Source organism: Panulirus ornatus, chromosome 12 (assembly GCF_036320965.1).
Source record: "Panulirus ornatus isolate Po-2019 chromosome 12, ASM3632096v1, whole genome shotgun sequence".
NCBI classification, from domain to species: Eukaryota; Metazoa; Arthropoda; class Malacostraca; order Decapoda; family Palinuridae; genus Panulirus; species Panulirus ornatus.
Window position 1 is genome coordinate 68,542,919 of NC_092235.1, and position 26,127 is coordinate 68,569,045.

Consider the following 26,127-nt stretch of genomic DNA (forward strand, 5'->3'; position numbering starts at 1 on the left):
CTGTGACAGGGGGATGTGATAAGCCCAAGGTTGTTTACTTTGTTTATGGATGGGGTGGTTAGGGAGGTAAATGTAAGAGTTTTGGAGAGAGGGGCAAGTATGCAGTCTGTTGGGGATGAGAGGGCCAGGGAAGTCAGTTAATTGTTGTTTGCCAATGATACAGCACTGGTGGCTGATTTGAGTGAGAAACAGCAGAAGTTGGGGACTGAGTTTGGAAAAGCGTATGAAAGGAGAAAGTTGAGAGTAACTGTGAATAAGAACAAAGTTATTAGGTTGACAAGGGTTGAGGGACTAAGTTAGTTGGGATGTAAGGTACAGGCCATAGATAGGGTTGTAAAGAGGAAGGTGGATGTGTTGGAAAGGAAATGTTTGAGGATAATATGTGGTGTGAAGTGGTTTAATTGAGTAAGTAATGAAAGGGTAAGAGAGATGTGTGGTAATAAAATGAGTGTAGAGAGAGCAGAAGAGGGTGTGTTGAAATGGTTTGGACACATGGAAAGAATGAGTGAGGAAAGATTGACAAAGAGGATATATGTGTCAGAGGTGGAGGAACAAGGAGAAGCGGGAGACCAAACTGGAGGTGGAAGGACAAAGTGAAAAAGATTTTGAGCGATCGGGGCCTAAACATACAGGAAGGTGAAAGGCATACAAGGAATAGAGTGAATTGGAACAATGTGGTATATTGGGGTCAACGTGCTGTCGATGGATTGAACCAGGGCATGTGAAGAGCCTGGGGTAAACCATGGAAAGGTTTGTGGGGCCTAGATGTGGAAAGGGAGCTGTGGTTTCGGTACATTACACGACAGCTAGAGACTGAGTGTGAATGAAAGTGGCCATTTTTGTCTTTTCCTAGCACTACCTTGCAGGAGAGGGGGGGATGCTATTTCATGTGTGGCGGGGTGGCAACAGGAATGGATGAAGGCAGCAAGTATGAATATGTACATATGTATATACGTATGTCTAAGTATGTATATGTATGTGTATGTTGAAATGTATATGTATGTGGGTGTATGGGAGTTTGTGTATAAACATGTCTATGTGGGTGGTTGGGATGTTCTTCATCTGCTTCCTTGCGGGAGACGGCAATTAAGTATAATGAAAAAATATATATATATACATACATTTCAGGGTCGACGTGCTGTCAATGGATTGAGCTAGGGCATATGAAGCATCTGGGGTAAACCATGGAAAGTTCTGTGGGGTCTGGATGTGGAAAGGGAGCTGTGGTTTCAGTGCATTACACATGACAGCTATAGACTGAGTGTGAACAAGTGTGGCTTTTGTTGTCTTTTCCTAGTGCTACCATGCACATGCTGTTTTTTCATGTGTGGCGGGGTGACAATGGGAATTGATGAAGGCAGCAAGTATGAATATGTATATATGTATACATCTGTGTATATTTTTTTTTTTTTTTTTTTTTCAAACTATTCGCCATTTCCCGCGTTAGCGAGGTAGCGTTAAGAACAGAGAACTGGGCCACTGAGGGAATATCCTCACCTGGCCCCCTTCTCTGTTCCTTCTTTTGGAAAATTAAAAAAAATTGAGAGGGGAGGATTTCCAGCCCCCCGCTCCCTCCCCTTTTAGTCGCCTTCTACGACACGCAGGGAATATGTGGGAAGTATTCTTTCTCCCCTATCCCCAGGGATATGTATGTATATGTATGTATACGTTGAAATTTATTAAAAAAGGGGGTGACTGTATTGTTGACTGGTTGGTAAGGTTATTTAATGTATGTATGACTCACGGTGAGGTGCCTGAGGATTGGCGGAATGCGTGCATAGTGCCATTGTACAAAGGCAAAGGGGATAAGAGTGAGTGCTCAAATTACAGAGGTATAAGTTTGTTGAGTATTCCTGGTAAATTATATGGGAGGGTATTGATTGAGAGGGTGAAGGCATGTACAGAGCATCAGATTGGGGAAGAGCAGTGTGGTTTCAGAAGTGGTAGAGGATGTGTGGATCAGGTGTTTGCTTTGAAGAATGTATGTGAGAAATACTTACAAAAGCAAATGGATTTGTATGTAGCATTTATGGATCTGGAGAAGGCATATGATAGAGTTGATAGAGATGCTCTGTGGAAGGTATTAAGAATATATGGTGTGGGAGGCAAGTTGTTAGAAGCAGTGAAAAGTTTTTATCGAGGATGTAAGGCATGTGTACGTGTAGGAAGAGAGGAAAGTGATTGGTTCTCAGTGAATGTAGGTTTGCGGCAGGGGTGTGTGATGTCTCCATGGTTGTTTAATTTGTTTATGGATGGGGTGTTAGGGAGGTAAATGCAAGAGTTTTGGAAAGAGGGGCAAGTATGAAGTCTGTTGGGGATGAGAGAGCTTGGGAAGTGAGTCAGTTATTGTTCGCTGATGATACAGCGCTGGTGGCTGATTCATGTGAGAAACTGCAGAAGCTGGTGACTGAGTTTGGTAAAGTGTGTGGAAGAAGAAAGTTAAGAGTAAATGTGAATAAGAGCAAGGTTATTAGGTACAGTAGGGTTGAGGGTCAAGTCAATTGGGAGGTGAGTTTGAATGGAGAAAAACTGGAGGAAGTGAAGTGTTTTAGATATCTGGGAGTGGATCTGGCAGCGGATGGAACCATGGAAGCGGAAGTGGATCATAGGATGGGGGAGGGGGTGAAAATTCTGGGAGCCTTGAAGAATGTGTGGAAGTCGAGAACATTATCTCGGAAAGCAAAAATGGGTATGTTTGAAGGAATAGTGGTTCCAACAATGTTGTATGGTTGCGAGGCGTGGGCTATGGATAGAGTTGTGCGCAGGAGGATGGATGTGCTGGAAATGAGATGTTTGAGGACAATGTGTGGTGTGAGGTGGTTTGATCGAGTGAGTAACGTAAGGGTAAGAGAGATGTGTGGAAATGAAAAGAGCGTGGTTGAGAGAGCAGAAGAGGGTGTTTTGAAGTGGTTTGGGCACATGGAGAGAATGAGTGAGGAAAGATTGACCAAGAGGATATATGTGTTGGAGGTGGAGGGAACGAGGAGAAGAGGGAGACCAAATTGGAGGTGGAAAGATGGAGTGAAAAAGATTTTGTGTGATCGGGGCCTGAACATGCAGGAGGGTGAAAGGAGGGCAAGGAATAGAGTGAATTGGAGCGATGTGGTATACCGGGGTTGACGTGCTGTCAGTGGATTGAATCGGGGCATGTGGGGCGTCTGGGGGGAACCATGGAAGGCTGTGTAGGTATGTATATTTGCGTGTGTGGACGTGTGTATGTACATGTGTATGGGGGTGGGTTGGGCCATTTCTTTCGTCTGTTTCCTTGCGCTACCTCGCAAACGCGGGAGACAGCGACAAAAAAAAAAAAAAAAAAAAAAAAAAATGTTGAAATGTATAGGTATATATATATGTGCGTGTGTGGGCATTAATTTATGTACATGTGTATGTGGGTGGGTTGGGCCATTCTTTCGTCTGTTTCCTTGCAGTACCTCACTAACGTGGGAGACAGTGACTAACTATAATAAATAAAAATAAACATATATACATATGTACATATTCATACTTGATCACTTTTATCCATTCCCAGTGCCACCCCACCCCACAGAGAACACCATCACCACCCACTGCGTCAGCAAGGATGGAAACATATGAAAATAGGCCACATCCATTCTCTAGCTGTCATGTGTTAGGATATCAAACACTATCAACAAGAATAATGCATCTAATGACACCAAATCTTGAAGTAGCCGGTTGCATTCACAACTTATGGACTCAAATTCCTTCTTGTGTTGAGAAATTTGACAAGGTATTCTTGGTTACAATAAATTGCAAATAAGGTACTGACTATAGACAAACAAACATCATCTGGCTTAGTCTGCAAGTGTGTCTAGATAAGAAATTAAAGACTCACCTGTACTTATCAAATGGCCTCCAAATATTTGATCAATAATTGTGTGTGTTGCTTGTCTGCCATATCCCTTGATCATATTCTTGAGTCGTGGACTAACAGTGTTTGGATCAGTCTTTTCAGATAGTGCAAAGGCTCGTAATATAGCTCTTTTTGCTCTTAAAATCTCTTCATTACGTACTGCTTCAAGAAGACAGCGGAGGAGTTCATGTGCATCTTGCTGTTCATAACCCTGGAACTGTGTGCTTTTCTTGCAAATCTGTAATGAAAAATAAACTTTTGCTACATTAATCAAACCATACAAAACATCTAAATAATAAACTTGCAGGTACAAGACAAAATTTGAATGATAAAACCTATTTCTCTATCCTGTTAGTTTGTCAGTCAAGGGATAAGGCCTTAGAATCCATTAGCTGGCACTGTACAAAAAAAAAGTTCCCAAATTTTTTAGAATCTTAAGGTTTAAAGACCTAGAGCACAGGTGTAGGCTGTGCATGCATTGTTTGTCAGGTCAACCCATCACATCATTAACTGACTGTTTTGATAATGTCATATCATAAGAGAAGAGCCAACAGTAGGGCAGGTGATAAGATTGACTTCAGAGCAATGACTGGCAAATACAATGGGGAAGTTAGCCTTTTTCCCTTTACTCTCTTCAATGAACAATTTTCTTCCAACCTGTGTGTAAATATACATTATGGGTAAAAAACATCATGTGTGTTAGTGGTTTTGATGCACGAGACCGGGTTATAGTGAGTTATAGTGATGGGTGATTTGAATGCAAAGGTGAGTAATGTGGCAGTTGAGGGAATAATTGGTATACATGGGGTGTTCAGTGTTGTAAATGGAAATGGTGAAGAGCTTGTAGATTCATGTGCTGAAAAAGGACTGATGATTGGGAACACCTGGTTTAAAAAGCGAGATATACATAAGTATACTTATGTAAGTAGGAGAGATGGCCAGAGAGCGTTATTGGATTACGTGTTAATTGACAGGCGCGCGAAAGAGAGACTTTTGGATGTTAATGTGCTGAGAGGTGCAACTGGAGGGATGTCTGATCATTATCTTGTGGAGGCTAAGGTGAACATTTGTATGGGTTTTCAGAAAAGAAGAGTGAATGTTGGGGTGAAGAGGGTGGTGAGAGTAAGTGAGCTTGGGAAGGAGACTTGTGTGAGGAAGTACCAGGAGAGACTGAGTACAGAATGGAAAAAGGTGAGAACAATGGAAGTAAGGGGAGTGGGGGAGGAATGGGATGTATTTAGGGAATCAGTGATGGATTGCGCAAAAGATGCTTGTGGCATGAGAAGAGTGGGATTAGGTTGATTAGAAAGGGTAGTGAGTGGTGGGATGAAGAAGTAAGAGTATTAGTGAAAGAGAAGAGAGAGGCATTTGGACAATTTTTGCAGGGAAAAAATGCAATTGAGTGGGAGATGTATAAAAGAAAGAGACAGGAGGTCAAGAGAAAGGTGAAAGAGGTGAAAAAAAGGGCAAATGAGAGTATCATTAAATTTTAGGGAGAATAAAAAGATGTTCTGGAAGGAGGTAAATAAAGTGCGTAAGACAAGGGAGCAAATGGGAACTTCAGTGAAGGGCGCAAATGGGGAGGTGATAACAAGTAGTGGTGATGTGAGAAGGAGATGGAGTGAGTATTTTGAAGGTTTGTTGAATGTGTTTGATGATAGAGTGGCAGATATAGGGTGTTTTGGTCGAGGTGGTGTGCAAAGTGAGAGGGTTAGGGAAAATGATTTGGTAAACAGAGAAGAGGTAGTAAAAGCTTTGCGGAAGATGAAAGCCGGCAAGGCAGCAGGTTTGGATGGTATTGCAGTGGAATCTATTAAAAAAGGGGGTGACTGTATTGTTGACTGGTTGGTAAGGTTATTTAATGTATGTATGACTCATGGTGAGGTGCCTGAGGATTGGCGGAATGTGTGCATAGTGCCATTGTACAAAGGCAAAGGGGATAAGAGTGAGTGCTCAAATTACAGAGGTATAAGTTTGTTGAGTATTCCTGGTAAATTATATGGGAGGGTATTGATTGAGAGGGTGAAGGCATGTACAGAGCATCAGATTGGGGAAGAGCAGTGTGGTTTCAGAAGTGGTAGAGGATGTGTGGATCAGGTGTTTGCTTTGAAGAATGTATGTGAGAAATACTTAGAAAAGCAAATGGATTTGTATGTAGCATTCATGGATCTGGAGAAGGCATATGATAGAGTTGATAGAGATGCTCTGTGGAAGGTATTAAGAATATATGGTGTGGGAGGCAAGTTGTTAGAAGCAGTGAAAAGTTTTTATCGAGGATGTAAGGCATGTGTACGTGTAGGAAGAGAGGAAAGTGATTGGTTCTCAGTGAATGTAGGTTTGCGGCAGGGGTGTGTGATGTCTCCATGGTTGTTTAATTTGTTTATGGATGGGGTTGTTAGGGAGGTGAATGCAAGAGTTTTGGAAAGAGGGGCAAGTATGAAGTCTGTTGGGGATGAGAGAGCTTGTGAAGTGAGTCAGTTGTTGTTCGCTGATGATACAGCGCTGGTGGCTGATTCATGTGAGAAACTGCAGAAGCTGGTGACTGAGTTTGGTAAAATGTGTGAAAGAAGAAAGTTAAGAGTAAAGGTGAATAAGAGCAAGGTTATTAGGTACAGTAGGGTTGAGGGTCAAGTCAATTGGGAGGTGAGTTTGAATGGAGAAAAACTGGAGGAAGTAAAGTGTTTTAGATATCTGGGAGTGGATCTGGCAGCGGATGGAACCATGGAAGCGGAAGTGGATCATAGGATGGGGGAGGGGGTGAAAATTCTGGGAGCCTTGAAGAATGTGTGGAAGTCGAGAACATTATCTCGGAAAGCAAAAATGGGTATGTTTGAAGGAATAGTGGTTCCAACAATGTTGTATGGTTGCGAGGCGTGGGCTATGGATAGAGTTGTGCGCAGGAGGATGGATGTGCTGGAAATGAGATGTTTGAGGACAATGTGTGGTGTGAGGTGGTTTGATCGAGTAAGTAACGTAAGGGTAAGAGAGATGTGTGGAAATAAAAAGAGCGTGGTTGAGAGAGCAGAAGAGGGTGTTCTGAAATGGTTTGGGCACATGGAGAGAATGAGTGAGGAAAGATTGACCAAGAGGATATATGTGTCGGAGGTGGAGGGAACGAGGAGAAGAGGGAGACCAAATTGGAGGTGGAAAGATGGAGTGAAAAAGATTTTGTGTGATCGGGGCCTGAACATGCAGGAGGGTGAAAGGAGGGCAAGGAATAGAGTGAATTGGAGCGATGTGGTATACCGGGGTTGACGTGCTGTTAGTGGATTGAATCAGGGCATGTGAAGCGTCTGGGGTAAACCATGGAAAGCTGTGTAGGTATGTATATTTGCGTGTGTGGACGTATGTATATACATGTGTATGGGGGTGGGTTGGGCCATTTCTTTCGTCTGTTTCCTTGCGCTACCTAGCAAACGCGGGAGACAGAAAAAAAAAAAAATATATATATATATATATATATATATAAAGATGTAAAAGTCCATCTTAATGCATGCCATAGAACATGTGGAGAAGTGAAGGTGCTCGAGCTGCTTTCCTATATTTCTTAGTCAATGAAAATACTCAGGAGCATCAGCTGACAACTGGAAAAAAAATTGATAAAGTATTCTTCGTTCATGAAGTAAAGTAAGAATCATATCCATCCTGCACAATTTCAAGAACCACACAAAATTTTATTGACCCTGCAGCAAAACAAAACAAAAAAACTTCAGGATTTGGAAAAAATGCACATTGGTGAAATCATTATACTGGGCAAAAGTGACTGAGTACGGAACATGATTTGGGGCATTACATTTTGTGTTAAATAAAAGATAATGATAATTTGGGGGCTATAATGATATGGGAAAATATGTGGGAAAAAGTATGGGTAACATTTCTGGGATTCAACAAAACTCATGAAAACCCCACCTAACTTTCCATAGGAACCAGAATCTAAAGTATTTCTAATTGAAAAAAAAAATGTGAATATCATGTTATTATAAGCATCAAATTGCTAAGTTACTGTACTAAGAGGAATAGCATTCAGTGAGTGTGTTTACTTCCTACAGATGCATGCAACTGATATTCTTGGTATATTTTAAATAGTGTACTGAAAATTACGTAAATCTCAACCTGTACATGAGGTTAAGTAAGGTTCCTATAAGTTCTGTTGTTTTATAATAGTTTCATTTAGTTTTACCTGCATTTTACCTAATCTTCATTTCTTTTACCAAATCTTCATTTCTTTTATATCATTTTTCAAAAGGAAAAAATAATATAAGATGCTATGCTTCCCTAGTCTAAATCCATTTTATCAAGCATAGGTTCTACTCGTATGCTTTTCAACCACATTCAACTTAATCAGTGGTGCTCATAAACTGGAACATTACCCAAGAATATTACAGCCAAAGGCTCATCTTGAAAAGTTTTAATTATGTACACCATCTCTCTCTGCTAATCTAACAACCTACTATCTAATTACTATCTAATTCTGTAAAACAAATGCATACAAACTTTCAAGTCAATCACAAATATCCCTATCTCATGTACAGTTTGCCAAACTGTGAAAACGCCCTAGAACCCTAGACCTAGTAAAGGCACTTCTTAATTTTTCTCTCTGCACAGTAAACTGATTTGTCTTACAGGACTAACAATTTCATTCACATACTTCATGCATACTTCTAAGTCTATCAATGAATTATGATAGAAGATATTTTTGATATTAACAACTACTGTACTACATCCATTAGACCATCTAATAAAAAATCAAAAGCTACCATTTAAATATATGACAAGAGCACTTACTGATGCATCCATTCCATGCAGCTGACAATAAAAACAATAAAGTTAAAAGCAACAAAACAATACTACTAGTATGCTACACAAGAACATATATTTCATCTTCAACAAAACTTTAGGAAAACAGAAACACTTTAAAGGGGTAACACACATAAGAAATAGAAAATTTTGAAGAGAAAACTTTATATGTACATGTTTGAGAAAAGTAATATCATCTTAAATATAGTATAAACAACAGAAAAATAAACTGACCTCAACACTTTCTTCACTAACTATTAAGAATTATACGAAACACGCTTTTGTGAGCCCATCAATAAATCAAAAACTGGATAAATCAACCCTTAAACAAACAGGATCATAAGCTTCCAAATGATAATGAAAATATCCATTTACAAACATCCTTAATCCAGTCAACGAATGGCTTTGATATCTGGTCTCAGGTACCCCACAGATGACTCCCATTATTCATTATAAAGGAAACACCAGCTGTTCACATTTCAATGGGGCAACTGAGAACAAAATAATCAAATCATCTAAAATGGTGGCAGAAAAAGGTACATAAAAAAACCATTCTTCTGCTTGAAATTACTGAATATATTTGTCAGCAGGTGTTTCTCTCTGTTCCTTTAATACATTTGCTGGGATATGATTTCTATTGTATATGCCTTACTGCCTTTTGGACTCACACTAAACTGTTGAAAGTCTGCATTAGTTGTTTTGCTCATTACATCATAATTTTCAATTTGCTGCCATTTTCAAAAAACTTAATCTTTTTTAGATACTTTATCATCTTTACTAGAAATAGCTAAGGAATCAATAATTGTATTACTAAAACTTACAAGTTCATTTTCTACAGGATCCTTCCATGATCATATTTGCCAATCTTTCACTCAAGATTTAAATTCTGACTGAAATTTCTTCTTTATTCTTGACTACAAATTTGTTTTTATTTCCATATCAATTTTCTTTTGTACATACACCTCTCAAACATGAAAATTTTACTTAAGTCTTCCTCCTGATTTGTTTGCTTATTCCATAATTAATACAGCACCCTGTCTATCTATCTATCTATCTATATTTCTGATACCCATTCCCTCCAAGAACTCCCATTAAGGGATGGCCACAGCAAAGTCTCCACTTATCCCTGTCCTTACATCCGTCCCTCCAGTATTCTTCCCCCTATTTTCCCATGTTACAGGTGGTCTTCCACTCACACTAACCCCTTTAATTGTACTATCATACACTCTCCTTGTAATCTCCCAGTACTGCATTCTTTCTACATGCCCAAGCCACCCTAAAGTATTACTTTTCACCCATTCTACCGTTCCACAATTCATTCCCTTTGTATTCCTTGCCATACCATATTTCTCATACACCCTTTCATATCTTTCTTCATTCATCTAGTTACAACACACACTCTCCTCAAATAGCTCATTTCCACAGCCTGGATTCTTGACCTTTGTGCCTCATTCCACATACATGTTTTGGCTGCATAGGTCAGGGTTGGAGGACTACGCTGCTGTCCTTTAATCCTCTCTTCACTTCCATACTTACACCTCTACCCTTCATTATTCTATTAAGGGACCCAATGATTCTTCTACCCTGTACTGCTCTCTCCCTATCTCTCCTTCCATATCACCACACTTACCCAAGATAGCTCCCAGATACTTAAACTCCCTCACTTCTTACAGTTTTACTCACCTATATCCACAGCACAATTTAGTACACTTTCATTTTTCACTTTATATGGTTTTACAAAATCTATACTTTCACTCCATTTCCTTTACTTTTAATTGCATTTACCTCCAACAATCACAATTACTTTACTTTTACTTGCATTCACCTTCAACAAACATAATTACTTTACTTTTACTTGCATTTACCTTCAAAAAACAATATTACTTTAATTTCAAATGCATCTACCTTCAGTCTCCTCCACTTACACACATCATAAACACAACATTCTGCAACTTCTTTTCACTCTCCACAAACAAGAAAGTGTCATCCACAAACAGGAATGCCACTAGCCACCATATCTCAACACCACACTCCATCTCTGTGCCCTTTTTCCTAGTTTTGCTTCCATCTCTCTTACCACTCCATCCAATCCATACATATACTAAAAAGCCACAGTGACTTTACAAAGCCCTGCCAGCACCATCCAACAGTTGTCCCCTTATACCATATATCCTTAACATATCCCACAAAGCATTCCACTCGACTCTGTCATAAGCTTTTTCCAGATCTGTAAAAGCTGCATACAACCTCTTACCTTTTGCTAAATACTTTTCCATGGTCATCTTTACAACAAAAATCTAATCCACACATCCCTTACCTTTCCTAACACCCGTGTCTCTTCACCCATTCTGCATTCAGTCACTTAAATCACTCTGTCAATTAATATTCTTGCATACACTTTTCCTGGTACACTTAACAGACTTATACCCCTAAAATTGCTACATACACCCTTAACACCTTTTCCTCTGAATAAAGGAACAATAACAGCTTTCACCCAATCCTCTAGCACAACCTTCTGTTTCCATGCCTCCATGTGCCTCTCCTACCTTCAGCCTCATTATTGCCCTTCTTACCTCCCTCTTTGCTATAGCCCCATGCATGCACTTACATTCTCTTTCTTCCCTCCTCCATACCCTTACATGTAACAACTGCTGCCTCCCCTTCTCCCACATTCATCAGTTTTTCAAAATACTCTTCCAACTTCCTTTCACTTACTCCTTTTGATTCAGCATTTCCCTTTCCTTATTTCTCACAGCAACATTTCCACTCTTACATCCATCCCTTTCCTCTTTTTACCTCCTTTCAGCATAGTTTCTTGTTATCCCAAAACTTTTCATTTAACTTTCTTCCAAAATCTTTATCCACTCTTCCCTCTAAGGCTCAGTCCTCTGTTCTTAACGCTACCTCACTAACATGGGAAATGGCAAATATGTATGAAAAAAAATATATATTCATTAAACTTAATCACTGTTTTCCATGTCAGCAAGATAGTGCCAAGAAACAGAAAAAGAATGGCCCATCCACTCATACACATATATACATATATTTTTTTTTTTTTGCCGGTCTCCCGCGTTTGCGAGGTAGCGCAAGGAAACAGACGAAAGAAATGGCCCAACCCACCCCCATACACAAGTATATACATACGTCCACACACGCAAATATACATACCTACACAGCTTTCCATGGTTCACCCCAGACACTTCACATGCCCTGATTCAATCCACTGACAGCACGTCAACCCCGGTATACCACATCGATCCAACTCACTCTATTCCTTGCCCTCCTTTCACCCTCCTGCATGTTCAGGCCCCGATCACACAAAATCTTTTTCACTCCATCTTTCCACCTCCAATTTGGTCTCCCACTTCTCCTCGTTCCCTCCACCTCCGACACATATATCCTCTTGGTCAATCTTTCCTCACTCATTCTCTCCATGTGCCCAAACCATTTCAAAACACCCTCTTCTGCTCTCTTAACCACGCTCTTTTTATTTCCACACATCTCTCTTACCCTTACGTTACTTACTCGATCAAACCACCTCACACCACACATTGTCCTCAAACATCTCATTTCCAGCACATCCATCCTCCTGCGCACAACTCTATCCATAGCCCACATAGCCATACTCTCATCACCCTCTTCACCCCAACATTCACTCTTCTTTTCTGAAAACCCATATAAATCTTCACCTTAGCCTCCACAAGATAATGATCAGACATCCCTCCAGTTGCACCTCTCAGCACATTAACGTCCAAAAGTCTCTCTTTCGCGCGCCTGTCAATTAACACGTAATCCAATAACGCTCTCTGGCCATCTCTCCTACTTACATACGTATACTTATGTATATCTCGCTTTTTAAACCAGGTATTCCCAATCACCAGTCCTTTTTCAGCACATAAATCTACAAGCTCCTCACCATTTCCATTTACAACACTGAACACCCCATGTATCCCAATTATTCCCTCAACTGCCACATTACTCACCTTTGCATATATTTACATTTATTTATTTATTTATTTTGCTTTGTCGCTGTCTCCCGCGTTTGCGAGGTAACGCAAGGAAACAGACGAAAGAAATGGCCCAACCCACCCCCATACACATGTATATATATACACGTCCACACACGCAAATATACATACCTATACATCTCAAATGTACACATATATATATACACACAGACATATACATATATACACATGTACATAATTATTAGGTACAGTAGGGTTGAGGGTCAAGTCAATTGGGAGGTAAGTTTGAATGGAGAAAAACTGGAGGAAGTACAGTGTTTAGATATCTGGGAGTGGATCTGGCAGCGGATGGAACCATGGAAGCGGAAGTGGATCATAGGGTGGGGGAGGGGGCGAAAATCCTGGGAGCCTTGAAGAATGTGTGGAAGTCGAGAACATTATCTCAGAAAGCAAAAATGGGTATGTTTGAAGGAATAGTGGTTCCAACAATGTTGTATGGTTGTGAGGCGTGGGCTATAGATAGAGTTTGCGCAGGAGGATGGATGTGCTGGAAATGAGATGTTTGAGGACAATGTGTGGTGTGAGGTGGTTTGATCGAGTAAGTAACGTAAGGGTAAGAGAGATGTGTGGAAATAAAAAGAGCATGGTTGAGACAGCAGAAGAGGATGTTTTGAAATGGTTTGGGCACATGGAGAGAATGAGTGAGGAAAGATTGACCAAGAGGATATATGTGTCGGAGGTGGAGGGAACGAGAAGTGGGAGACCAAATTGGAGGTGGAAAGATGGAGTGAAAAAGATTTTGTGTGATCGGGGCCTGAACATGCAGGAGGGTGAAAGGAGGGCAAGGAATACAGTGAATTGGATCGATGTGGTATACCGGGGTTGACGTGCTGTCAGTGGATTGAATCAGGGCATGTGAAGCATCTGGGGTAAACCATGGAAAGCTGTGTAGGTATGTATATTTGCGTGTGTGGACGTATGTATACACATGTGTATGGGGGTGGGTTGGGCCATTTCTTTCGTCTGTTTCCTTGCACTACCTCGCAAACGCGGGAGACAGTGACAAAGCAAAAAAAAAAAAAAAAAAAAAAAAAAAAAAACATAATTCATACTGTCTGCCCTTACTTATTCCCATCGCCACCTCGCCACACATGGAATAACATCCCCTTCCCCCCTCATGTGTGCGAGGTAGCGCTAGGAAAAGACAACAAAGGCCCCATTCATTCACACTCAGTCTCTAGCTGTCACGTAATAATGCCCGAAACCACAGCTCCCCTTCCACATCCAGGCCCCACAGATATATCTATTATACTTTTGTCGCTGTCTCCCACGTTAGCAAGGTAGCACAAGGAAACAGACGAAAAAATGGCCCAACCCAAACATATACACAGGTATAAACATACACGTCCACACACGCACATATACATACCTATACATTTCAATGTATACATACATATACATACACAAACATATACATATATACAATGTACATATTCATACTTGCTGCCTTCATCCATTCCCATTGCCACCCCACCACACATAAAATAGCATGTCCAAGTCCCAATCGTTCAAAATCTTTTTCACTCCATCTTTCCACCTCCAGTTTGGTCTCCCGCTTCTCCTTGTTCCCTCCACCTCAAACACATATATCCTCTTTGTCACTCTTTCCTCACTCATTCTCTCCATATGTCCAAACCATTTCAACACACCCCCTTCTGCTCTCACAACCACACTCTTATTTCCACACATCTTTCTTATCCTTTCATTACTTATAATGGTGTGGAATGCCTAAAGTGGGAGGTGGACCAATTACAAAGGGTAGTGAAAGAGAAAAGGATTGAGTGAAAAAGATTTTGAGAGATTAAGGCCTGAACATGCAAGAGGGTGAAAGGCGTGCACACGATAAAGTGAACTGGAATGATATGGTATACTGGGGTTGACATGCTGTCAATGGACTGAACAAGGGCACATGAAGCATTGAGGGTAAACCATGGAAAGGTTTGTGGGGCCTGGTTATGAAAAGGGAGTTGTGGTTTCAATGCATTACAAACAACAGCAAGAAAATGGATGTGAGCTGATGTGGCCTTTCTTCATCTATAATTTGTACTGCTTCACTAACACCGGAAATGGCAATGAAGCATGAAAAAACATATTCTATCTATCATACTTAGTCGCTGTCTCCCACATTAGCAAGGTAACACAAGGAAACAGAAGAATGAATGGCCCAACCTATCCACATACTCATGTATATATATGAACGCCCACACACACACATATACATAACTCTGCATTTCAACGTATACATACATATACATACACAGACATATACATATATACGCATGTACATATTCATACTTGATGCCTTCATCCATTCTCATCGCCACCCCGCCACACATGAAATGGCACCCCCCCTCCCCCCGCAAATGCGCGAGGCAGCACTAGGAAAAGACAACAAAGGCCACATTCGTTCACACTCAGTCTCTAGTTGCCATGTGTAATGCACTGAAACCACAGCTCCCTTTCAACATCCAAGCCCCACAAAACTTTCCACGGTTTACCCCAGATGTTTCACAAGCCCTGGTTCAATCCGTAGGTATAAACAGACACATAAATATAATTAAGGAGATCTAATGATATTCATTACAATAAGAATATTTCATGGATTCATAAAATTGTATTAATTACCTATCACAGGTAAAATTAAATAATCTATCTTCAGCTTTGCAAATCTTCCTGCACTTGCCCTGGTTCAATCCATAGGTATAAATAGACACATACATGATTAAGGAGATCTAATGATATTCATTACAATAAGAATATTCAATGGATTCATAAAATTGTATTAATTACCTATCACAGGGAAACTTAAATAATCTATCTTGAGCTTTGCAAATCTTCCTGCACTTGCCATTTACCCATACTTCTATTCATTTCCTCCAATCCCATTCATACAGAATGGATTGAGGACATAAAATAATGTGCCTTTCTGGAAGTATTAATCCTACTGAATGGGGTTCCCTTCCCTAACGCTAAAGACTTACTACAAAGTGGGGACACCAAATTCCCTTAGGAAGACATACTACCCATGCCATAGATTCTACATTTCTCAAATCAAAACTTTATTGAGATTTTACATAATTAAATGTCCTGTTTCTGGGATGTTATTCTTACTACATGGCACGATATATTGTCAAAGTTCAATTCCTTGATGCATGAATTCGGATAAACCTCTACTTCACCAAGCTAAATTTATACAGAGCTCATACTGATAAGAAAGCATGGATATAGGTGATAGCATAATGTCTATGTTTTCTACAAAAATATTTCCTTAAATTAGGCTAATCAGAATAAATGAGGTCAATTCAAATCCTGGACAATCTTCGTTCTAAATCTCTTTTTTTTTCCCTTGAATGAATGAAGAGCTGTCATCACTTACCTGGCCAAACAGATGTCCTGGATTTAGAGTTGGATTCTTGCCAACAGAATGCATATCCTTGAGGAAAGCTGCAGTGGCAAGTGTCAATCCCCCACCCTCAGGAAGAAACAAGTCAAGGGGTTTCTAGAAAAAGATATAATATGGGATAAAACATCAATTCTTGGTTGACTAATACAAAATATCTTATGATGATTAATCTAAATAATCTTTGTATTTCATACATCTCATGCAAATGAGTTAGATTTTGTTACAAAGGAGATAACTATCTCCAAGGTGTGCAAGTACAATACCATACCGTCAAAATAAAGTTTTCCCCTTTTAGCCTACCTTCCTATATACGGTTATTTCTTTTGGCCAAATTCACTTTAAACAGGATATAAGAAAAAGGCAGGTTTTGAAAAGTGATAGGCCTTTTCTCTCTGAGGCACTGCCTTGCAAGCAATGAGATATTCCTTGATAATACAGGGTCAGGATTACTTCCTGAACTTATCAAAAGGGTGACAAATCCTTGCTTCACCACCCCTCTCAGATGATTCAATTCAACTAGGCCTCTATATGACTACATCTCTCAGCCGATTCAATTCAACTACGCCTCTTTATGACAACATGTTTTCCTTTCTCTGCTAAAGCACTCACACCTCATAAACAGCAGTGCCAATCCAAAGCAGCCACCAAAAGGCATAAACAAAAGGTTTTTGAAAAAGAAAGAAAAAGACCAGGTAGGGAATGAAGAACAGAATTGCTCACAGGTCATCCCCCCTACCAATCTCCACAAGAAGTGCCATAAGTTTAAAGAAAAAAATTTCACATCATTTTGCAAACAAAAAGGGATATATACCTTCACTGCAGTCTGTTGGGGATGAGAGAGCTTGGGAAGTGAGTCAGTTGTTGTTCGCTGATAATACAGCGCTGGTGGCTGATTCATGTGAGAAACTGCAGAAGCTGGTGACTGTTTGGTAAAGTGTGCGAAAGAAGAAAGTTAAGAGTAAATGTGAATAAGAGCATGGTCATTAGGTACAGTAGGGTTGAGGGTCAAGTCAATTGGGAGGTAAGTTTGAATGAAGAAAAACTGGAGGAAGTAAAGTGTTTTAGATATCTGGGAGTGGATCTGGCAGCGGATGGAACCATGGAAGCAGAAGTGAATCATAGGGTGGGGGAGAGGGCGAAAGTCCTGGGAGCCTTGAAGAATGTGTGGAAGTCGAGAACATTATCTTGGAAAGCAAAAATGGGTATGTTTGAAGGAATAGTGGTTCCAACAATGTTGTATGGATGCGAGGAGTGGGCTATGGATAGAGTAGTGCGCAGGAGGGTGGATGTGCTGGAAATGAGATGTTTGAGGACAATATGTGGTGTGAGGTGGTTTTGATCGAGTAAGTAATGTAAGGGTAAGAGAGATGTGTGGAAATAAAAAGAGCGTGGTAGAGAGAGTAGAAGAGGGTGTTTTGAAATGGTTTGGGCACATGGAGAGAATGAGTGAGGAAAGATTGACCAAGAGGATATATGTGTCAGAGGTGGAGGGAACGAGGAGAAGAGGGAGACCAAATTGGAGGTGGAAAGATGGAGTGAAAAAGATTTTGAGTGATCGGGGCCTGAACATGCAGGAGGGTGAAAGGCGGGCAAGGAATAGGGTGAATTGGATCGATGTGGTATACCGGGGTCAATGTGCTGTCAATGGATTGAACCAGGGCATGTGAAGCGTCTGGGGTAAACCATGGAAAGTTCTGTGGGGCCTGGATGTGGAATGGGAGCTGTGGTTTTCGGGCATTATTACATGACAGCTAGAGACTGAGTGTGAACGAATGGGGCCTTTGTTGTCTTTTCTTAGCACTACCTCGCACTCATGAGGGGGGGAGAGGGGGATGTTATTCCATGTGTGGCGAGGTGGCGATGGGAATAAATAAAGGGCAGACAGTATGAATTATGTACATGTGTATATATGTATATGTCTGTGTTTGTGTATATATGTGTACATTGAGATGTATAGGTATGTATATTTGCATGAGTGGACGTGTATGTATATACATGTGTATGGGGGTGGGTTGGGCCATTTCTTTTGTCTGTTTCCTTGCACTACCTCGCAAACGCGGGAGACAGTGACAAAGCAAAATAAATAAATAAATATACCTTCACAGTTGTTGTTCGCTGATGATACAGCGCTGGTGGCTGATTCATGTGAGAAACTGCAGCAGCTGGTGACTGAGTTTGGTAAAGTGTGTGAAAGAAGAAAGTTAAGAGTAAATGTGAATAAGAGCAAGGTTATTAGGTACAGTAAGGTTGAGGGTCAAGTCAATTGGGAGGTGAGTTTGAATGGAGAAAAACTGGAGGAAGTGAAGTGTTTTAGATATCTGGGAGTGGATCTGGCAGCGGATGGAACCATGGAAGCGGAAGTGGATCATAGGGTGGGGGAGGGGGCGAAAATTCTGGGAGCCTTGAAGAATGTGTGGAAGTCGAGAACATTATTTCGGAAAGCAAAAATGGGTATGTTTGAAGGAATAGTGGTTCCAACAATGTTGTATGGTTGCGAGGCGTGGGCTATGGATAGAGTTGTGCGCAGGAGGATGGATGTGCTGGAAATGAGATGTTTGAGGACAATGTGTGGTGTGAGGTGGTTTGATCGAGTAAGTAACGTAAGGGTAAGAGAGATGTGTGGAAATAAAAAGAGCGTGGTTGAGAGAGCAGAAGAGGGTGTTTTGAAATGGTTTGGGCACATGGAGAGAATGAGTGAGGAAAGATTGACCAAGAGGATATATGTGTCAGAGGTGGAGGGAACGAGGAGAAGAGGGAGACCAAATTGGAGGTGGAAAGATGGAGTGAAAAAGATTTTCTGTGATCGGGGCCTGAAATGCAGGAGGGTGAAAGGAGGGCAAGGAATAGAGTGAATTGGAGCGATGTGGTATACCGGGGTTGACGTGCTGTCAGTGGATTGAATCAAGGCATGTGAAGCGTCTGGGGTAAACCATGGAAAGCTGTGTAGGTATGTATATTTGCGTGTGTGGACGTATGTATATACATGTGTATGGGGGTGGGTTGGGCCATTTCTTTCGTCTGTTTCCTTGCGCTACCTCGCAAACGCGGGAGACAGAAAAAAAAAAAAAAAAAAAAACCTTCACTAGCAATCAAAGATATACTGAAAAAGACTCTCTAGAAAGAAGAAAACTCCAGGGCCAACTAGATTTTTACAGGTGGGCATAGGTAGAAGCTACTTCCCAAACAATATGTGTTCTAGCATAAAGCCTATGATGAGGCAGCATGATTAGTTCTGCTCTGAGAGGATAAAAATGATTTCCTAGGAAATTCCTAAAGAGATCCAAAAGATTTTGAATAAATTCAGGTGAGCAAAAAGCATAAAGAGTGCATGAAAAATGGAATCATTCTGAAATCAAACGGTGAAATTTTTGGCCAAAAAGAAAGGGGTTTAATTTTCAACTTCACTCAGATATGTAAACATGAAATGAGACAAGATGTTGTGCTGTGTCAAACCAATTCATACCACACATGTCCTTAAATATTTCATTGCCAACACATCCACCCTCCTCCAGACAGCCTTGCCTACAGCCCATGCTTTGCATCAATATAATATTGTAGGGACTACTATTCCTTCAATTTTTTTTTTTTTTTGCTGTCTCCCGCGTTTGAGAGGTAGCGCAAGGAAACAGACAAAAGAAATGGCCCAACCCACCCCCATACACATGTATATACATACGTCCACACACGCAAATATACATACCTACACAGCTTTCCATGGTTTACCCCGGACGCTTCACATGCCTTGATTCAATCCACTGACAGCACGTCAACCCCGGTATACCACATCGCTCCAATTCACTCTATTCCTTGCCCTCCTTTCACCCTCCTGCATGTTCAGGCCCCGATTACACAAAATCTTTTTCACTCCATCCTTCCACCTCCAATTTGGTCTCCCTCTTCTCCTCGTTCCCCCCACCTCCGACACATATATCCTCTTGGTCAATCTTTCCTCACTCATTCTCTCCATGTGCCAGAACCATTTCAAAACACCCTCTTCTGCTCTCTCAACCACGCTCTTTTTATTTCCACACATCTCTCTTACCCTTACGTTACTTACTCGATCAAACCACCTCACACCACACATTGTCCTCAAACATCTCATTTCCAGCACATCCATCCTCCTGCGCACAACTCTATCCATAGCCCACGCCTCGCAACCATACAACATTGTTGGAACCACTATTCCTTCAAACATACCCATTTTTGCTTTCCGAGATAATGTTCTCGACTTCCACACATTCTTCAAGGCTCCCAGAATTTTCGCCCCCTCCCCCACCCTATGATCCACTTCCGCTTCCATGGTTCCATTTTTTCCCTCCTAGATAAAGTTCCCTCTTTCCACACATTCTTCAGTGCTCCCAGAACCTTCGTCCCCTTCCCCGCACTGGCTATTTCTGCTTCCACGGTTCAGTTTGCTGCCATGTCCACTCTCAGATATCTAAAACACTTCACTTCCTCCAATTATTCTGCATTCAAGCTCACATCTCAACTAACCTCTCCCTCAACCCTGCTAAACTTAATAACTTGGCTTTCATTCACATTCACTCTCAAATTTCTCCTTTCAGACACTCTTCGAAACTGAGGCATGAACCTCTATAGTTTTTCACTCAAATCTGCCAAGAGTGTTCTGTCATCAGCAAACAACAAGTGACTCACTTCACAGGTCCTCACATCCCCCACAGACTGTATACTCATCCCTCTCTCCAAGACTTCTGTAATTATCTCCCTCACCAACCCACCCATAAACAAATTGAACAACCATGGTGACATCACACACACCACTGCCACAGACCATAGTTCCATCCCCACATACTTCAAAGAACTGGTCACAGTCTAAATGATTACTCCAGTTTAAAATCCTTTAAATTTGTAATCATGTCAACCCTCACTTTCCTCCCTTCCATCCTGGGCAAATTTAATGCCTCTAGCCTTTCCATGTAACTCAACTATCTCATTTCTGGTTCATTCTTTGTTTTCCTCCTCCAGACCTTTTGTGTTGGTATAGTACCATCCATGATTGTGCTGCAAGGGATGGCTTTAGAGTGACTGTTTGTCAGTTGAAACACTATTTACACTCTTGATGTTGAGAGTTATGCAACCAAGTTGCTACTTAATGTTTTTATGGTGTACCTAGTTGAATACAAATCTATTTCTACTTTGAAATGTAAATCAACAAATAATTCTACTTGCATTTCTACATCCTGAAATGCCAATAAATGTCATACACTCTGTGACTCATTAATACAATTCTCTCAATTTCTATGGTTCACTGAGTGTAACCATAACCCTGAGGCTTCCCTAGCCCAGGGTTACCTTGCAGAGCAATCATCCATCCTATCATGAATTATTAAAGCATCAAGACTGCTGCCTCACAAAGTGGTAGTACTAAATTCACGTGATCTATCTAAATTAATGAAGGAAATTCCAACACAGAGCCTCCCTTGGACCAAGAAGCATGTGCTTTCCTTAAAAATGGAGGAAATCTCCAAATGCACAATCTGACACATTTACATATTTTCATACCAAAATGCACTATATGACACATTTACATATTTTCATACCAAATTGCATAATATGACATATTTACATATGTTCATGTTAGATTATATTCAACAGCTTTCAGCATAAATATTCCTATCAAGAAACAAAAGCACATATCTTAAATTTGCATTGTGAAACAAAACCAAAATCAATATAAAACTTGCCAACTCCATATCATCATCATCATCTTCATTTCGTTCTGTGCTTTCTTTTTGTCTCTGCTGAATTCGGCCATTTTCCATAGTGTGCTTTTCTTGCTGAGCTTCCCCATTACTTTTGCCATCAAGAGAAAATTCAGAAGACTTTACACGCCCTGGGAGGTACACACGCTGACCACTCTGACACTGAACATCCAATAACTGTGTCAGGTAATGTGTCTGAGCCAGGCTTTGCATTACAGAGTTGAAGAAGCAGGTGTTTCCTAAGTTGCATAAACCCTGGTAAAATAACATATTATTAGAAGATGAAAAACAAATTCAAGTCACACATTACACTGAAACAGATCCTTCACCTCTCTTGAAAGATATTCTAAAGTGAAACCAAACTGCCTCAAGCAGAACTGCTTCATACAGTTTGATCATATCATCCTAGCTCAAATAAATTCAAATTCCAACTTTTATGCAAAAACAACATTTGAAACATCCTTTAATATTTAGCAAAATGGAGAGGGAGCTGTGGTTTCTGTGCATTACACATGACAGATAAAGACTGAGTGTGAACGAATGTGGCCTATTTGTGTCTGTTTTCTTGGCGCTACCTTGCTGGTGCAGGGGGTAGCGATTCTGTTTCCTGTGGGGCAGGGTGGCACCGGGAATGGATAAAGGCAAACAAGTATGAATATATACATGTGTATATATGTATACGTCTGTGTATGTTTATGTGTATGTATGTATAAGTGTATATGTTGATATGTATATGTACTTTTGGATGTTAATGTGCTGAGAGGTGCAACTGGAGGGATGTCTGATCATTATCTTGTGGAGGCTAAGGTGAAGATTTGTATGGGTTTTCAGAAAAGAAGAGTGAATGTTGGGGTGAAGAGGGTGGTGAGAGTAAGTGAGCTTGGGAAAGAGACCTGTGTGAGGAAGTACCAGGAGAGACTGAGTACAGAATGGAAAAAGGTGAGAACAATGGAAGTAAGGGGAGTGGGGGAGGAATGGGATGTATTTAGGGAATCAGTGATGGATTGCGCAAAAGATGCTTGTGGCATGAGAAGAGTGGGATTAGGTTGATTAGAAAGGGTAGTGAGTGGTGGGATGAAGAAGTAAGAGTATTAGTGAAAGAGAAGAGAGAGGCATTTGGACAATTTTTGCAGGGAAAAAATGCAATTGAGTGGGAGATGTATAAAAGAAAGAGACAGGAGGTCAAGAGAAAGGTGCAAGAGGTGAAAAAAAGGGCAAATGAGAGTTGGGGTGAGAGAGTATCATTAAATTTTAGGGAGAATAAAAAGATGTTCTGGAAGGAGGTAAATAAAGTGCGTAAGACAAGGGAGCAAATGGGAACTTCAGTGAAGGGCGCAAATGGGGAGGTGATAACAAGTAGTGGTGATGTGAGAAGGAGATGGAGTGAGTATTTTGAAGGTTTGTTGAATGTGTTTGATGATAGAGTGGCAGATATAAGGTGTTTTGGTCGAGGTGGTGTGCAAAGTGAGAGGGTTAGGGAAAATGATTTGGTAAACAGAGAAGAGATAGTGAAAGCTTTGCGGAAGATGAAAGCCGGCAAGGCAGCAGGTTTGGATGGTATTGCAGTGGAATTTATTAAAAAAGGGGGTGACTGTATTGTTGACTGGTTGGTAAGGTTATTTAATGTATGTATGACTCATGGTGAGGTGCCTGAGGATTGGCGGAATGCGTGCATAGTGCCATTGTACAAAGGCAAAGGGGATAAGAGTGAGTGCTCAAATTACAGAGGTATAAGTTTGTTGAGTATTCCTGGTAAATCATATGGGAGGGTATTGATTGAGAGGGTGAAGGCATGTACAGAGCATCAGATTGGGGAAGAGCAGTGTGGTTTCAGAAGTGGTAGAGGATGTGTGGATCAGGTGTTTGCTTTGAAGAATGTATGTGAGAAATACTTACAAAAGCAAATGGATTTGTATGTAGCATTCATGGATCTGGAGAAGGCATATGATAGAGTTGATAGAGATGCTCTGTGGAAGGTATTAAGAATATATGGTGTGGGAGGAAAGTTGTTAGAAGCAGTGAAAAGTTTTTATCGAGGATGTAAGGCATGTGTACGTGTAGGAAGAGAGGAAAGTGGTTGGTTCTCAGTGAATGTAGGTTTGCGGCAGGGGTGTGTGATGTCTCCATGGTTGTTTAATTTGTTTATGGATGGGGTTGTTAGGGAGGTAAATGCAAGAGTTTTGGAAAGAGGGGCAAGTATGAAGTCTGTTGGGGATGAGGGAGCTTGGGAAGTGAGTCAGTTGTTGTTCGCTGATGATACAGCGCTGGTGGCTGATTCATGTGAGAAACTGCAGAAGCTGGTGACTGAGTTTGGTAAAGTGTGTGGAAGAAGAAAGTTAAGAGTAAATGTGAATAAGAGCAAGGTTATTAGGTACAGTAGGGTTGAGGGTCAAGTCAATTGGGAGGTGAGTTTGAATGGAGAAAAACTGGAGGAAGTGAAGTGTTTTAGATATCTGGGAGTGGATCTGGCAGCGGATGGAACCATGGAAGCGGAAGTGGATCATAGGGTGGGGGAGGGGGCGAAAATTCTGGGGGCCTTGAAGAATGTGTGGAAGTCGAGAACATTATCTCGGAAAGCAAAAATGGGTATGTTTGAAGGAATAGTGGTTCCAACAATGTTGTATGGTTGCGAGGCGTGGGCTATGGATAGAGTTGTGCGCAGAAGGATGGATGTGCTGGAAATGAGATGTTTGAGGACAATGTGTGGTGTGAGGTGGTGTGATCGAGTGAGTAACGTAAGGGTAAGAGAGATGTGTGGAAATAAAAAGAGCGTGGTTGAGAGAGCAGAAGAGGGTGTTTTGAAGTGGTTTGGGCACATGGAGAGAATGAGTGAGGAAAGATTGACCAAGAGGATATATGTGTCGGAGGTGGAGGGAACGAGGAGAAGAGGGAGACCAAATTGGAGGTGGAAAGATGGAGGGAAAAAGATTTTGTGTGATCGGGGCCTGAACATGCAGGAGGGTGAAAGGAGGGCAAGGAATAGAGTGAATTGGAGCGATGTGGTATACAGGGGTTGACGTGCTGTCAGTGGATTGAATCAAGGCATGTGAAGCGTCTGGGGTAAACCATGGAAAGCTGTGTAGGTATGTATATTTGCGTGTGTGGACGTATGTATATACATGTGTATGGGGGGGGGTTGGGCCATTTCTTTCGTCTGTTTCCTTGCGCTACCTCGCAAACGCGGGAGACAGCGACAAAGTATAATAAAAAAAAAAATAATGTGTGTGTATTTATGTTATCCCTCGGGATAGGGGAGAAAGAATACTTCCCATGTATTCCCTGCATGTCGTAGAAGGCGACCAAAAGGGAAATGGTAATCAAGTGGAATGAAAAACAATATTTGACAATCTGAACAAAATCCTAATAAAACTAATGCCCCATATAGTTAACAGGACAAGTGTAGGAACTAAGCAGTATGAGTAAAATTATAATACAAAAAGGCATGACAGACTAAAGATGAAGCATGAATATGTTTGAATAACACTTATGCTGGTCCCTTGCCTGAATGGCCTCAGAACAGGATTGGTTCAACCATGGACTGGAAGAAAAGATCATTTAGGAGGAAAAGGGGATAAATGAGTCCATTCCTGCCACCATAACATCTGCTAAGCCTTAGGCAGCGATAGAAGCATCATCTAATAGGAGACAGTAATCTACCCATGGAAATCAGAAAAGAATTCTCTGTACATTATTCCAGTCAGCTTTGTTGAGGTGCCAATATTTAAATTTAAAAGAGGCTCCCTGAAGGGTAGGTGCTATTAAAAGACATATCTATGAAAACTGGTCAGATGAACCAATTGAGGCAAGACTGTGTATCAACAGTGTGAACAGAGGTGGAAAACAGATCCAGAATAGTAGGAGTGGTCACAGTGGTCATGAATGCTCAATATCACTGAGAATAGAGAACATGAGGGCTCCCGTCCCTCTACCATCTGTATGGAAGGAATTCAAGCATTTCCTATGGTGAACGTTGATATCCCCTAGGAAGAGGATCTTGGTTTGTAGGTGAGAGGATGTCACAGCCTCAAGGGAAGGGCTTAGGAAGTCAAAGAAAGATGTAAACTGTAAAATTAGGAAAGATGTAGTACCATATATAACACCTCTAAGGGATACAATATAAATAAAATGATAAGTATGAAATATCTACCTTTACTTTTGGTAAAGATGCAAGTACACTAGCCTGTACATTCCGCTGGTTTTTTGCTGCTTTGGTGTTGTCATCAAATGAACTCACAGAACCTTTGGCAACGGTGACAGAGCCAGATTCTGGCCCACAAAAATTTGGTGAACCTGGAAGCACAGAAT

General features: G+C 41.0%; 1 protein-coding gene across 11 annotated transcripts in view; it reads right to left on the reverse strand.

Annotated features, from left to right (window-relative positions):
• Positions 1-26,127, reverse strand: part of Usp16-45 (ubiquitin specific protease 16/45) — a 186,060-nt gene that overhangs the window by 98,110 nt on the left and 61,823 nt on the right. For all 11 annotated transcript variants that reach the window (XM_071668163.1, XM_071668161.1, XM_071668162.1 and 8 more), the window contains 4 exons: positions 25,970-26,112; positions 21,805-22,077; positions 16,073-16,195; positions 3,854-4,109 (listed from right to left, as the gene is read on the reverse strand). In XM_071668163.1, the coding sequence (XP_071524264.1) occupies positions 3,854-4,109; positions 16,073-16,195; positions 21,805-22,077; positions 25,970-26,112 (795 nt within the window). The remainder of the gene's footprint in view (positions 1-3,853; positions 4,110-16,072; positions 16,196-21,804; positions 22,078-25,969; positions 26,113-26,127) is intronic.